The following is a 15,583-nucleotide window of genomic DNA, read 5'->3' on the forward strand; positions in this document are numbered from 1 at the left end:
AGCCAGCACCTGGGGGAGCTGCTGGGCACAGAGATGAGAACTCCAGGCCTGGCTGTGAGAGGCGACAGACGAGACGAGTGTCATCCAGTGCAGCCTCGCCTCCGGGAGCTGGGTGCTGCTACCCCCAGCCAGCTCCAGCCCACCCACCCCTCAGCCCCCTGGCTCCGGCCTACCCCCTCCCCCAGGGGGTGGGTGGGGGCGGTGGGAGGCTATGGTGCGCCCGAGACAGGGCCCCCTCCCCTTGAGGGCAGGAAGACTGACCAGGGCTGGGCCCTGCTTTGGAGGCGACTCCATCTGGTGAGGACACCGACGTGTGGCCTGTGCGTCCTGGGCGAGGAGGTCGAGCCCCAGAGTTTGTCAAGCAGGGGGGGGCCTGGTGTGCCCTCGGATTCCGAGACCCTTTCAAATGAGGCGTGTCTTGGGGAGAGCAGCTCCGCCAAAGGCCGGGCACAGGGCAGAGGCGGGCAGGGTCCCGGCGGCAAGGTCACGGGTCAGCCGTTGGGTCTGAATTGTGACCTGGCCAGACCCCTGTGGTTGTGGCCCGGGGCCTGCGCTGGGGGGACGCAGAGACGGGGCGAGGGCGCGGGGCAGGTGGGCCGTCTGCAGAAAGCCCACCGAGAGCTGCAGCCAGCCCGCTTCAGTCAATAGAGGGAGTGGGCGTGGGGGGAATAAAGGCCAGGGGCAGATGTCCCGGAGGCAGGAGAAGTGGAGGGGGGTGCAGGCGCCCGTGCTGGAATGAGCTGGGGGTAGGGGGACGGTGGGGGCGATGCTTGCAGAGCCCTGGGTGTTCCCACCAGCGTCCCCAGGGCTTTCCTGGATTCACTCATTAAGGTAAAGCTCTATTTCCCATCCCCTTTTACAGAGGAGGAAGCTGAGGCACAAAGCATTTCTGTGACTTGTAAAAGCCACTCCGCCTCTAGGTGGTGGTGGTGGTGGGGGATTTGAGCCCAGGCAGTGAGCCGCTCACCAGATTGTTTATGGATGAATTGGGTACAGTGCCCCCCCCACCCCCAGCCCTCACTGCCCACCCCTGGGCCCCGTCTCCAGCCACACCAGCTCCGTTCCTCACAAGCCTCTTCTCGGACTGCCCCTCCCTTAGAAAGCAGCTCCAAACAGGTGTCCCCTGGGAGCCTCACCCTCTGTGTTCCACTCTCCCCTTTCCTGGAGCTGGTACACCCCTGGCTTGTGCGTTTGGGTGGATGGTGATGCCGGGACCTGAGGTGAGGATGGCCAGGTGAGGGCGAACGTGAGTGCACACTTAGCCAGGTGCCTCTGCTGCTGTGGGAGGACATCAGGTGAGGCCACTGTGTTGGATTCTGGCTCAGGTTGGGCGGGGAAGCTGATTTGGGAGCCAAGGGCATGGACGGCTGGTGGTACAAGCACGCACTGCACACCGGCTGCCCTAGGTGAATGCCTGCGGTGAGAACACAGGCTTGGTATCGGTGCCCGAAACCGGTGCTGCTCCTTTAGTTGGCACAATTAGCTTGACGAAGAGAGAATGCTCTCGGACTTGTATAATCAAGGGCCCTTAAAGCGTGCTGAAGGTTCCAGCTGCCTTCTGGAGCACCCACATTTCCTGGAGAGGTTCAACCCCCACTGCAAACCCAGAAAAACTGCTTTTCCCAGCGTTTTATGTCCCCAGGGAAGACGATGTCGTGGCAGGAGGCTTGCAGGTTCTGCCCCAGATCAGTGCGGACCCCAAGAGAGACCCAATAACCCCGGCTCGGTTTCTGTTAATGCCCCAAAGTCATTTTAGTAACTCCAGGCACAATTATTTTCCTGTGACTTGGGGACTGTAAAAACCTGTGTATCAGGTATATTCTTCAACAAACGTAATCTGAAGCGAAGCGTTGGTTTCTCAGGCCCCAGCCGTGGATCCCACTGGGAATCATAGGAACCATTCAAGTCCTGCTGCTTTTCCTTCGTTCCTTGTGAGTGTGACTAATCGGTTCTCTAGGAACGGGGTGAAAGGCAAAGTTCTTCCCCCAAATAGAGAAGAATAGATTTCCTTTTCAAAGGCTACAGTTGCCCTAGTTTTTTTATTTTTTCAAAGTTCAATCCACTTCGTCTTGCTGAGAAATGTCATGTTTCCAGCATCTCTCTCTCTCTCTCTCTCTCTCACACACACACATGTGGTTTTATTGAGATATAGTCACACACCATAGAAACCATCTGAAGTATTCAATCACTGGTTCACAGCATCGTCACATAGTTATGCATACAACCCCAGGATCAAATTTAGAACATTCTCATTACTCTAGAAAAGAAATAATAAAAAAGAAAACCCTAATCCTCCCCTACTCCTTACCTCCACCCCCCCCCCCATTATTGACCCATAGTATTGGTGTGGTACATTTGTTACTGTTGATGAAAGACTATGAAAATACTGCTGTTAACTATAGTCCGCAGTTTGCAATAGGTACATTTTTTCCCCATATATCCCTCTATTATTAAGTCCTTGCAACATTTGCTCTGAGTCATGAAGAGACTTTTTAATATTTGTACAGTTAATCAGGATCTTGTCCACCACAAGATTCACTGTGTTACACATTCCTATGTTTTAGCTTTCAACTTTTCTTCTGGAGACATTTGTGACTCTAAACATCCCCTTTCCACCACACTCACACCATTCAGTGCTGTTAATTATTCTCACAATATAACTTGCTACCATCACCTCTGTCCAATTCCAAATATTTAAGTTCAACCTCATTAAACATCCTGCACATATTGATCAACCACGCCCCATTCTTTAGCTTCATTTTATATCCTGGTAACCTATATTTTATATTTTATGTCTAAGAGTTTATATATTATAATTAGTTAATATCAGTGAGATCATACAATATTTGTCCTTTTGTGTCTGACTTGTTTCACTTGACATAATGTCCTCAAGGTTCATCCATGTTGTCATGTGCTTCGGGACATCATTCCTTCTTATTGCCGAATAATATTCCATTGCGTGTATGTACCACATTTTGTTTATCCATTCATCTGTAGATGGATCCTTGGGTTGTTTCCATCTTTTGGCAATTGTGAATAATGCTGCTACAAATCAGTGTGTAAATGTCTGTTCATGTCCCTGCTTTCAGATTTTCTGGGTATATTCTGAGTAGCAGGATTGCTGGGTCATAAGGCAACTCTATACTTACCTTTCTGAAGAATTGTCAAACCATCCTCCATAGCAGCTGTGCCATTTTACATTCCCACCAGCAGTGAATAAGTGTTTCAGTTTCTCTACAATCTCTCCAACATTTCTTTGTTTAATAGCAGCTATTCTAGAAGGTGTGAGATGATAGATATCTCCTTGTGGTTTTGATTTGCATTTCCCTAATAGTGAGACTGAGCATCTTTATGTGTGCTTTTTAGCCCTCTGTATTTCCTCTTTAGAAAAAATGTTCTATTTATGTTTTTTGCCCATTTTTTAATTGGGTTCTTTGTCTTTTTATTGTTGGGTTGTTGGATTTCTTTATGTATGCTGGATATCCAACCCTTATCAGATATGTGGCTTCAAAATATTTTCTCCCATTGAGTCGGTTGCCCTCTCACCCTTTTGGCAACATCCTTTGAAGCACTGAAGTACTTGATGTTGAGGAGTTCCCATTTATTTTTTGTTGTTGCTGGTGCTTTCAGTGTAAAGTCTAAGAAACTACCGCCCATTACTAGCTCTTGAAGATATTTCCCTACAGTTTCTTCTAGGATCTTATAGTTAGATCTTTGATCCACTTTGAGTTGATTTTTGTATAGGGTGTGAGGTAGGGGTTGTCTTTCATTCCTTTGGTTATGGATATCCAGTTCTCCCAGCAGCATTTATTGAAGAGACTGTTCTGTCCCAGATGAGTGGGCTTGGGAGCCTTATAAAAATCAGTTGACCATGGATCCAAAGGTCTGTTTCTGAGCTCTCGGTTTAATTTCATTGATCAGTATGTCTGTCTTTATGCCAGTACCATGCTATTTGACCACTGTGGCTTTAAAATATGCTTTAAAGTCAGGAAGTGCAATATGTCCCACTTCATTCTTCCTTTTCAAGATATTTTGGCTATTCAACTCTCCTCTGTTTTTATTTGTTGTGCTAGGGGGTGAGGGGTGGGCATGTTGAAATGAGAGTGTATCTGTTTTATTTGAATGTTGGAGAACTTTCTTTGTTTTTTATTATTGGGCAAATTGAACATCAGGATAAAGCCAATAGGATTTCCCTGTTCCATGAGTGTCCGCAAGAGGGCTGGTAGTGTGAGTGAATGTGTGTTCGTGTAGAAAGATGGTAAGCATGTGGGTGGGTTCCCCAAGCCTGCCAGCTCCAGTAGCTGCAACCCACCGAGAGGGCCCCAGACACATGTTAGAGTTACCGTGGGGTGGGAACTCCAGTTTCTGCTTCTCGAGCACCACAGTGGCCCAGGCCCAGGATTCCGGGATGGAAGGGGAGGGCTGCAGGGGTGAGCCACACCTGTGGGGCCCTTGGTGGAGCAGGCCTTGGCGGCGGCCATGGGGACATACCATCTGTGTTGTCCTCTGGAGTCCAGCTGGGATTTAGACAGTGATTTTCTAGAGGCCAACCATGCAGAGATGCTTTCTTCTCGCAAGTTCAAGAATTCAGAATCCCCTTGGGGGTTAACTAGAGAGAACTCAGAGATCCCAGAGTCTTCTCCGAAAGGTAGCGTGTCTTGAACAATGGTGGGGCACTGCCCACCACCCAGGAGGAGGCTGGGGGTCCATCCACCGGGGGCATGGTGGGGAGATGGGCTTGGAGGCCCGTGCCCCTCCCTGCCCGGCCGTGTGGGTGAGCCAGGGTGTCCAGGGCAGTCCTCGGGCCTCAGGTGCCCCCATCGTTCCAGCAGGGTCCCCGATGCGCTCCTCGCTAACCAACGTCATCCCTAACGCCTCTTCGCTAGCAAGCTGCACCGCTGTGTCTCTCCCTGAGCGGAGATGCCATCCCCGTAGTTTTTGTCTAACATGTGTGTAGTAGTTGAGCATCCTCCCCCTAACTGTGAGCTGTGAATATGGAAATACCATTCTCATGATGTTCTATGTTTTCCTTTCAAGAACTGGGTTTCTCTTGAGGAGAATACAGGTTCTCAGCCCTTTAATTGATCAGTATGTGTAGTCAGGCACCCATTCAGCATGAAAAATTTGTTTCCGTTTTGGGAATCCAACAAGAGAATGACAATTGCATTATTCTCTGTTTTCTTAACTCTTTGTGGCAAAGTGTTTCCAGTGAGTGGACACTGCTGAATTTACATCTAATGTCAATATTCAAATTCCACTCTCGTCAGCCACGGGCGTCCCTGGCATGGTATGGGAAGCTGGGTGCTCCGGCCAGAAATGAATATGGGTTCTTAAAGACAAATTCAGCAGTGCTTTAAAATTCAGTGGTTCCTGGAGACTTGGAAATCTGCTCCTAAACACTCAGAGTTGCCTGGAGGGCGACAGCCTAGGGTGTATTTTTCCACAAGCGAAGCCCACGTCTGTCTGCCCTATTCACACCCTGCTTTTCTTTTGTAACAAGATTTTTTGTGTGTGGCAGGTGGAAGGTTCAAGAAAGAGATTGTTGTTGATGGACAAAGCTATCTGCTGCTGATTAGAGACGAAGGGGGCCCCCCAGAGGCGCAGGTGAGTATTGCAAGCACGCTGGGTAACCTGCTCTCTACCTTTTTCTCTGTAGAGGTTCTGATTCGACAGGTGGTTCTACAGATTAGTCAAGTGCTCTCAAAAAATAAACAAATATATATATATAGAGAGAGATGATAATAGAAACCCAGTAAATAATTACTTATTTATTTTTCTCACTGACGAGGGTTTTTTGGTTTTATTTTTGTCTCTAAGAAACTAATTCTGTTGTTATTTCAGCCTAAATCCTGGACGGCAGTTGAGTCTATGTGGCTGATTTTCGCTTTCTGTGCTTTTAATAAGGAGGAAAAGAAGGCTCTGTATTGATCTGTCAGTTCATTTGAATCAATATGTAGAAGTTTCTGTAGTCCCTTTTTATTTTCTTTCTGTGTTTTGATCTGCAGAGCAGAGGGTCATTTGGAAATTTTGCTAGGTAGACTTTGAAAGTTGGATTCTCCTGTTTTGGTTAACTGGTGATGGTGCCTCCAGGCTGCCCGCTGCCTTCATGGCCCGAGTCAGCCTCTGCTGAGAGTTCCGTGCAGCAGACGGCGGCTTCTCTGACAGATCCTTCAGGGGCGGGAGTTCTGGAAATAAAAGATGCATTAATATGGAAATCCTCTCCCTTTTTGAGTAATATCTAGCTTATTTTATAACAATAATTTACTAGCTAAACACTTACGAGGAGCCACGAGACAGTACTTAGTAGCCATCGTCCTGTGCCTGCAGACTTGATATTAACATTTTATTTGTCATTCTTGTGAATGTGGAGTACGGGATTATAGGCTGATTGAAGCAAAAGGCATTGACCATACAGGGTTGTTAAAGTAAAATTCTGGTACGCAGTACATTGGAAGACTGCACCCATTCAAAAAATTTGATAGATTCACTGTATTTCATTGAATCTAAAATGCCATTGGTTGTAATATACATCAGTGTTTAAAAAGAAAAAATGCTGCCAGTTAAATTATGCAACCCCAAGTAAGGTACATTCTGATTTCAAAGATATTAGGTGAGACATTTTTATTCTTAGCATTGATGGTGTAGTGTCTTTGATATTAATAGGGAAAAAATCTTGAAGATATGGTAAAAGTGAAAACGTAGGTTACAAAGCAGTAGCTCACTTTACAGTTATGTAGGGAGAGGTTTGCAGTCTGGCCAACACTAGCCTAGAAGGTTTGGGACAGCGGTAAAAGCTGAGTAATGCTTGCTTTCATCGTCGTACATTAGCACATGGGATGGTCCGTCCGCTGCCCCCGGGGTTCTTTGACGCAGGTTCCCTCCAAGGCGGTCAGTAAACAGAATGAGGTGGGTACAGTGTAGAAGTTCTCTGGTTTCGTTTTCTGATTTTCCCAGCACATCAGTGTTTGGGGGAGGGACTTGGGACAGGCCTTTTCAAATATGAAGAACCTCAGAAAAACATTGAAAAGCCTACACAAGTGCAGATAGTACTGGATTCAGTGGCTTCCAAGAAGTGCCGTGCTTTCCACGGCATGAAGCTGTCCAGAGAAACCGTGAGTGCATAAGACAGTGGGAGGGACAGGAGTCTGCCGTGGGTCGTTCTTTAATTGTGATAAAATGGGGAACACCGTAAAGATTTAACTGTGCAATGACTGTCATCAGGATTGCCCTTTTTATGTTTTAAGTTTTTTTGGTATGTTCCCAACAGCCCTACACATCAACAGAAAAAAGCCCCAGCCTCCCAGTTCCGGCAGGGTCCTCTAAGACAGAGAGCCTCTGTGATGTCCGTGGTGATGTACTTTTTACGTAGCTTATAAAACACTTAGAATATAGAAAGTCATCGGATAAAGTTGCTTTTTCCTTCCTTTTAGTCACTATAGTTTATTAAGGGGTTGATTTAAGAGAAAAAAGTCAAAGTGTGTAGCAAACAGTGGGACCCCTCTTGTGTTTCTTCCTACGCCTCTAAAACACACACACCGTGACCACACCCATCGCGGGCAGCACTGGGGTGAGGGCTCGCCAGGGACGGCACCTCGCTTGATCGTCTCCCTTAGTCCTTGAGACGGCTCTGGAGGAAGATGCCCTGTGGTCCCCGGTCTTCGTGTGTAGACGCTCCGTATAAAGAAGGAAGTTCCCAGGTTGTCGCGATGCCCTGTTCGAATTGTGGCAGGTGCTGGTGTAGGGGAGGATCCGCCCTTGGCGAGGCGGCTGCTGTTGGCAGGGCCTGTCGAGGGCGGGTGTTCCCGGAGGCTCGTGAAGACGTGGGGTGAATGGACGTCTGCCTTGTCTTGAGGACGGGGTGACCCAGGTGGAAAGGTGACGAGGGTCACATCCCTGCAGGGAGCAGGTGGAGGCAGGGGGTGCTCAGGATTCGAGCGATGCGGTGCAGCAGTTACAGAAGGAGTCGAGCGTCGGATGGCCGAGATGCCAGGCGCTCGCACAGCCTGTGCCCGGGACGCTGGTGCAGCGCTGTTCAAACCACCCTCTCCCCGACCTGCTCACCTAAGTCCCCTTCTTTTCCTCCTAGTTTGCCATGTGGGTGGACGCTGTTATCTTCGTCTTCAGCCTGGAGGATGAGATAAGTTTCCAGACTGTTTACCACTACTACAGCCGAATGGCCAGCTACCGGAACACGAGCGAGATTCCCTTGGTTCTGGTGGGAACCCAGGGTAAGTGACGGTCCGGGGACAGGTTTTTTCCTTAAGGATTCCAACACCTGATCAGAACCTGGTGGTGGCTGCGTCTTTTGCATTTGGTTGTGGATGAATTTGAAAATGGTTTAAAGAAGAAATAATTTCTTACTGAAGGCTCACTTTTTCTAAGTGAGAACTCACAAAACTGAAATTCACCATCTTTGCTGGCGATACCACACAGATAACTACAAAATACACACACACCAGGTGTTTAGAGAAAAATAGGATCTATTTTGGTTTTCTTTATTAGGGTGTCCTAATTCTATTATCTAAAAACAGTTTACAAGCAATCTGAAAGCTTACTTGTTTAAACTTTGCACCTTAAAATAGTACCGATATCCGATATAGCAGAGTTTTGTTTTCTTCTGCGCGATTTGTTAGTCCCACGATCAGCACCTTATTTTCACTCCGGAAGGTTCCTCACTGTTGTCTTGGAGGTCCTAGTAGAATCCACTGCGTGGCATTGGGCAGGATCCATTTTCTTGACTGCAGAGTTGTTGTCGTAGTCGTATCTAGCATTGGGGTCTAATTAAGATGATGTAAGAGTTTAGAAAACATTAACAAGATGAAGGTTAATTTTAATACTGCTTTGTGAGAAAAATAGGCACCTTAATTTAAGAAATAACCATTTCAAGAACAACCGTACTACTCCCCCGTGTTTTTGTTGCTTCGCTGTTTTTGTAAATGCCCTTAGATTGAGCACACTTGGTATTTCCGCACATGCCCTGAGGTGAGACTTACCTGGGTAAGACCTCACCTGGGCGAGCAGGTGGCTGTCGTGTCCCTCGTACCACTTAGTACAGCTGAGGGCAAAGCCGCCGGCCACTGGGGGGAGTTCGGGTGGGAGAGCCCCGGTCGTGTGGGTGGGTGGGTGTCGAGAGAATAAACCACAGACATTTCCTCAGCGTGCCGGACGTGCAGCGTGAGCTGGGTCTTCGTGGGGAGGACGGACACCCCCACCCGGGCCCCTGTTTCTGGCCTGGGCCTTTCCTGAACCACCGAGCGGCCGGAGCGGCCCAAGCCCGGCAGAAGCCAAGTGTTTTTATGCCTGAAGCCCCCTCTAGTGGCGAACGGGAGGCAAGGTCCCGGCAGTAAGAAGGTGGCGTGTCGGAAGTGGCATCTTGGAGTCTTGGTAACGGTTTGTAGTGGGTCGCTTATTTAAAACACGCTCTGCCTAACGCTGTCTTGAAGTTGAAGAGGTTAATTTCTAGGAAGGGTCCCTTCCCGCAGCCTGGGCCGGGAGATTGCTGAGTGCAAGTGTCTCTGTATGAGCCGTTTAAGTTCAGGAAGTTTGTTTTTATTTGGGACTCAGAATGTGTTATTGCTCCAGCCCTGGTGTGATCAAGGACAGTTAAGTTTCCAGTCTGTGTGGGAAGATCAGATTTGCTCAGTTTGGCTGTTGTAGAGACTGGATGAGATGTCTGGAATCCCAAGTGGAGGTCCCGGACCTGGGCGTGGGGTCCCGGCACCGGGGCATTGGCAGGCGAGTAGTGTGGGTGCTTTTACTCCTTGTATTTCAGTGTAGGGCCAGTTTTCCCTGCGGTCCTGCTTGGGGAGCTTGAAGCCATTCCTCTCCCTGCCTCTCTCTGCTTTCGTCCCTGGGGAGAGGCCTGTCCGCCCGGGCCTCCCACCCCCACTGAAGGAAGGTCCGTGGGTGAAGGGCCCCCCACCTCTGCTGTCTCCCACTGGGGTTGTACTTGTGGGTGTGCGTTCCTGTGTCTGCCGAGGGGGCGTGTCAGGGGTCAAGTGGAGACTTGGGGGCACCCATACTTCCTCAAGAAAGGATTCAAGCCCCTGTTATTCCCACTGATGTTGCAGACATCTGTTGAGTGACTGCTGTATGCCCAGAAAGCTGAGGTCTACTCCGGGAGGTCATTGGCGAGCACCTGGCCGTCATCCCCTGCACGGTTGTCTGTGAGATGCTGCTCATACGTCTGTTCGTTTCAGCATAGTAACCCTCCAGAGTGTCAGGGAAAGGAGTGCTGTTAACTGCGTTTGGCCCTGTGTGCCCCTCGCCCGAGGGATCCCGAGGGACCCTCTCTGCCCTTGAGCAGACCCACCCACGGCCAGCAGTGGGGGTGCGCACAGCCGGCTCTGCGTGGGTTTGTGGGATGCCACCTGCCGCGTCAGCTGCAGACAGGGGAGTCTGCCCTGTGCCCCCGCTGGCCGGGGTTGTGGCCTCGAGGCAGGAGGCACCGAGGGAGCGCCAGGGTCCCTTCTTCCGGGAGGAGGGAGGCGGGACCCTGCCCCATAGCGAACTGTGCGAGTCCTCATCGGGCGAGACACTGGGGTGAGGTGACGAATGTTTGTTACGAGGGTTACATTTTAAATTGACTTCCGGGAGACACGCGATCTATGAAAAGAAGCGGAGTAAAAGTGGAAGGAAGCTGAGACCAGCATAGGCCTGGCACGTGCACTGGGCCTCAGGCAGAGCTGGTGCTGCGGCCAAATGGGGGGCATCTCGGGAGGCGAGTCAGGACGGGCGGAGAGGGGGCGCTCCAGGGACGGGGCGGAGAGGGGGCGCTGCGTGGGGCGGGGCGGAGGGGGGGGCGCTCCAGGGACGGGGCGGAGAGGGGGCGCTGCGCGGGGCGGGGGCGGGAGGGGGCGCTGGGCGGGGCGGGGCGGAGGGGGCGCTCCAGGGACGGGGCGGAGAGGGGGCGCTGCGCGGGACGGGGCGAGAGGGGGGCGCTGCGCGGGACGGGGCGGAGGGGGGGCGCTGCGCGGGGCGGGGCGGAGAGGGGGGGCGCTGCGCGGGACGGGGCGGAGAGGGGGCGCTGCGCGGGGCGGGGCGGAGTGGGGGGCGCTGCGCGGGCCGGGGCGGAGAGGGAGCGCTCCAGGGACGGGGCGGAGGGGGGGCGCTGCGCGGGACGGGGCGAGAGGGGGCGCTGCGCGGGACGGGGCGGAGAGGGGGCGCTCCAGGGACGGGGCGGAGTGGGGGCGCTGCGCGGGACGGGGCGGAGAGGGGGGCGCTGCGCGGGACGGGGCGAGAGGGGGGGCGCTGCGCGGGGCGGGGCGGGAGGGGGGGCGCTGCGCGGGGGCGGGGCGGAGGGGGGCGCTCCAGGGACGGGGCGGAGGGGGGGCGCTCCAGGGACGGGGGGGAGGGGGGGGGCGGCGCGGGGCGGGGCGGAGAGGGGGCGCTGCGCGGGGCGGGGCGGAGGGGGGGGCGCTGCGCGGGACGGGGCGGAGAGGGGGCGCTCCAGGGACGGGGTGGAGGGGGGGCGCTCCAGGGACGGGGTGGAGGGGGGGCGCTGCGCGGGACGGGGCGGAGGGGGGGGGCGCTCCAGGGACGGGGCGGAGAGGGGGCGCTGCGCGGGGGCGGGGCGGAGGGGGGGGGCGCTGCGCGGGGCGGGGCGGAGGGGGGCGCTCCAGGGACGGGGCGGAGGGGGGGGCGCTGCGCGGGACGGGGCGGAGGGGGGCGCTCCAGGGACGGGGCGGAGGGGGGGCGCTCCAGGGACGGGGCGGAGGGGGGGCGCTGCGCGGGACGGGGCGGAGAGGGGGCGCTCCAGGGACGGGGCGGAGGGGGGGCGCTCCAGGGACGGGGCGGAGGGGGGGCGCTGCGCGGGACGGGGCGGAGAGGGGGCGCTCCAGGGACGGGGCGGAGAGGGGGCGCTGCGCGGGGCGGGGCGGAATGGGGGCGCTGCGCGGGACGGGGCGGAGAGGGAGCGCTCCAGGGACGGGGGCGGAGTGGGGGCGCTGCGCGGGACGGGGCGAGAGGGGGCGCTGCGCGGGACGGGGCGGAGAGGGGGGCGCTCCAGGGACGGGGCGGAGTGGGGGGCGCTGCGCGGGACGGGGCGGAGAGGGGGCGCTGCGCGGGACGGGGCGAGAGGGGGGGGCGCTGCGCGGGGCGGGGGCGGAGGGGGGCGCTCCAGGGACGGGGCGGAGGGGGGGGCGCTCCAGGGACGGGGCGGAGTGGGGGCGCTGCGCGGGACGGGGCGGAGAGGGGGCGCTGCGCGGGGCGGGGCGAGAGGGGGGGGCGCTCCAGGGACGGGGCGGAGAGGGGGCGCTCCAGGGACGGGGTGGAGGGGGGGGCGCTGCGCGGGACGGGGCGGAGTGGGGGCGCTGCGCGGGACGGGGCGGAGAGGGGGCGCTGCGCGGGACGGGGCGAGAGGGGGGGGCGCTGCGCGGGGCGGGGCGGAGGGGGGCGCTCCAGGGACGGGGCGGAGGGGGGGCGCTCCAGGGACGGGGCGGAGTGGGGGCGCTGCGCGGGACGGGGCGGAGAGGGGGCGCTGCGCGGGGCGGGGCGGAGAGGGGGCGCTGCGCGGGACGGGGCGAGGGGGGGCGCGGCGCGGGGCGGGGCGGAGAGGGGGCGCTCCAGGGACGGGGTGGAGGGGGGGCGCTGCGCGGGGCGGGGCGGAGAGGGGGCGCTGCGCGGGACGGGGCGAGAGGGGGGGCGCTGCGCGGGACGGGGCGGAGAGGGGGCGCTCCAGGGACGGGGCGGAGGGGGGGGCGCTGCGCGGGGCGGGGCGGAGGGGGGCGCTCCAGGGACGGGGCGGAGGGGGGGCGCTGCGCGGGACGGGGCGGAGGGGGGCGCTCCTCAGGCAGAGGGCTACGGGCCGCGGGGCGGAAGATAGGCCGGATGGGGGCTCCGTAGCGTGAAGGATGAAGTTACAGATTTCTAACTTTTCCCTACGCTGCGAAGATGTTTGCACCTTTAAAAAAATTTCTTGTCCTTAAATGCTGTGAAGTCCAAGTCAAATTTATGAATCTGCAGAACAAGACAGGACAGGGGCTCTCTGACAGCGTCCCTCTGACAGGCCTTCCCTGGGGCATTTTCTAGAACATGGGTCGAGGCCACCCGGGATGTTGTCAGCAAAACAATCCTGAATCACAGTTAATCTTACTTTGTAGTAATTAAGGAAATACTGGTTGAAACATATTCCTGGGGTAAAATATTTAAAAACAAAAAATGACTCAAGATGTCACTTTTTTTCATACTTCAAAAAATAGAGATAGCTGAACTGTATGGTAAACCATGGACAATAGTTAATAGGACAATTATAAAAATATTCTTTCAGTAATTGTAACAAATATCCCACACTAATGCAAAGTGCTGATAATAGGGTGGTAAATGGGAACTCTGCATTTTATGCCTGATTTTTCTGTAAGCCAACAACTTCTCTAGTTAAAAACAAAACTGATTCCCTTCTTGCTCAAAAACAGACAAAATTTAGAAGGTTGTTAGTTTCTATAACTCACAGTATGTTGGATTCCTGTGCTAGTAGAGGAACTCCTGTTGGTGGATTTTTGTTCACAGAATTGTTTTTTATAGCATAAGAGCCTTCAAGCCTCTAAAAACTTCCAGATTAGAAAGAGGTGTCTGAAAAGTACCAAACACGATGTCTGCTAACACGTGGTGCTTCTGTTCCTACAGGACAGGCTCTCAGTAACTAATAACGAAATGAAAGTGGGGCAGGGGCAGGAGCAGGCACAGATCGTGGATGCGGAGCTATAAAAGGGCTAATTTTCTTTTATCCAGGAACCAGCAGGTGGTGCTGGACATCTGTGTCTTCTGCCCAGTCTCCCCCTTGTGTACACAAGCCCCAGCAGGAGGTGGGGGTGACCCGCCTCTCCCATCCGGGTTGTCTGGGCCTCTGGTCTCCAGCACTGGGCGTCCATTCTGGCCACGTGGTCCCCACCTCTCTGTCCAGGCCGCCCCTGCTTTCCGCCTGGTCACTGTAGTAGCCTCTTGACAGGGTTCCCTCCCCCATCCTGGTCGCCTCCTCCCCGGCTCTCCCAGCCTCTTCAGAGAACAGCCAGAGGGGTTCTGTGAAAGCGCAAGCTGGCTCTCACTTCTTTCATCTTAGGGCCCCCCAGTGCCTCCCACCTTCCCATACAGCCTCCAAGGCTGTGTTCCCCCTCAACCCCCCTTCCCTACCCGGCCCTCCCTCCTCTCTCCCCCTTAGACATGCCAGGCCCTCTCCTGCCCCAGGAGTACCTTGGCCTGCCCCCCTCTGACCCAGGTCCTGCAGGTGGGGCTTCCCGACCACCTGCCCCTCCACACATACACTTCCACCTTCCTCCCGCTTGTCGGTCCTCCCCAGCACGTACTGCCATCTTGCATTCCTGTTTGTTCTTCATATTCTCTCATTTGTTTTCTGCCTCTCTCCCCCACAGGCTCCAACACCTTTCCCGTGAAAGCACAGATTTTTGTCTGTCTGTTCACTGGGGTATCCCCTGTGTCTAGATCAGAACCAGATACCTAATGGGGTTCAATGGACATTTATTGGGTGGGTGGATGTGTGGCTGGCTGGATGGATGTGTGGTTGGGTGGAGAGATGGATGGAAGGATGGATGGATGGTGGGTGAGTGGATGGGTAGATGTATGGATGGATGGAGGAATGGATGGAGGGTGGGTGAGTGGATGGGTAGATGTATGGATGGATGGAGGAATGGATGGAGGGTGGGTGAGTGGATGTGTGGATGGATGGAGGAATGGATGGATAGTGGATGGGTGGATATGTGGCTGGCTGGATGGATGTGTGGTTGGGTGGAGAGACGGATGGAAGGATGGATGGATGGTGTATGGGTGGATGTGTGGATGGATGGAGGAATGGAGGAATGGATGGAGGGTGGGTGTGTGGATGGATAGAGGAATGGATGGATAGTGAATGGGTGGATTTGTGGCTGGCTGGATGGATGTGTGGTTGGGTGGAGAGACGGAAGGATGGATGGATGGTGGGTGAGTGGATGGGTAGATGTATGGATGGATGGAGGAATGGATGGAGGGTGGGTGAGTGGATGTGTGGATGGATTGAGGAATAGATGGATAGTGGATGGGTGGATATGTGGCTGGCTGGATGGATGTGTGGTTGGGTGGAGAGATGGATGGATGGATGGTGTATGGGTGGATGTGTGGATGGATGGATGACTCCATCTGGAAAGTTGTAGATACCGTATGAAGTGCATTTAGCAGAGTACTTTGTAAATAAGAGGTGACCTACAAATAGTGGCTGTGGTTTTTTTTCCTTGTTTTTTTCTCCTTGTTTTAAAAGTATCTTCCTATGGTGCTGCACTGAACACTCCGTTTTTCCTTCTGTTCTTTCTGCACATTCTTTTTTATCAGGTTTAGAAGCTCTCCTTTAAAACCGATTTCTAATGAATGAGCATCCTGGCGTTTGGGGCTATTATTTTGGGGTAAAATCTGTTTTAAGGCTCCACGTTCTGAAAAGGATCGCATCAGCCCCGAGTGAGGCACTGGTTTGGAGCTCCCCAGGGACCATCCGTGGTGGGAAATAACAGGAGCTGCTGCTTTTTGTGTCTGTTTCAGACGCCATAAGCTCCAGCAACCCACGCGTCATCGACGACGCCCGCGCGCGGAAGCTCTCCAACGA

At 54.4% G+C, this 15,583-nt stretch overlaps 1 protein-coding gene across 1 annotated transcript in view; it reads left to right on the forward strand.

The window, feature by feature from the left end:
- Window positions 1-15,583, forward strand: part of AGAP1 (ArfGAP with GTPase domain, ankyrin repeat and PH domain 1) — a 434,418-nt gene that overhangs the window by 66,199 nt on the left and 352,636 nt on the right. Inside the window, 3 exon segments of the mRNA XM_037850014.1 lie at window positions 5,519-5,604; window positions 8,087-8,228; window positions 15,520-15,583. The exon segment at window positions 15,520-15,583 is cut by the window's right edge and continues 71 nt beyond it. Coding sequence (XP_037705942.1) covers window positions 5,519-5,604; window positions 8,087-8,228; window positions 15,520-15,583 — 292 coding nt within the window.

Source organism: Choloepus didactylus, chromosome 9 (genome assembly GCF_015220235.1).
Source record: "Choloepus didactylus isolate mChoDid1 chromosome 9, mChoDid1.pri, whole genome shotgun sequence".
NCBI classification, from domain to species: Eukaryota; Metazoa; Chordata; class Mammalia; order Pilosa; family Megalonychidae; genus Choloepus; species Choloepus didactylus.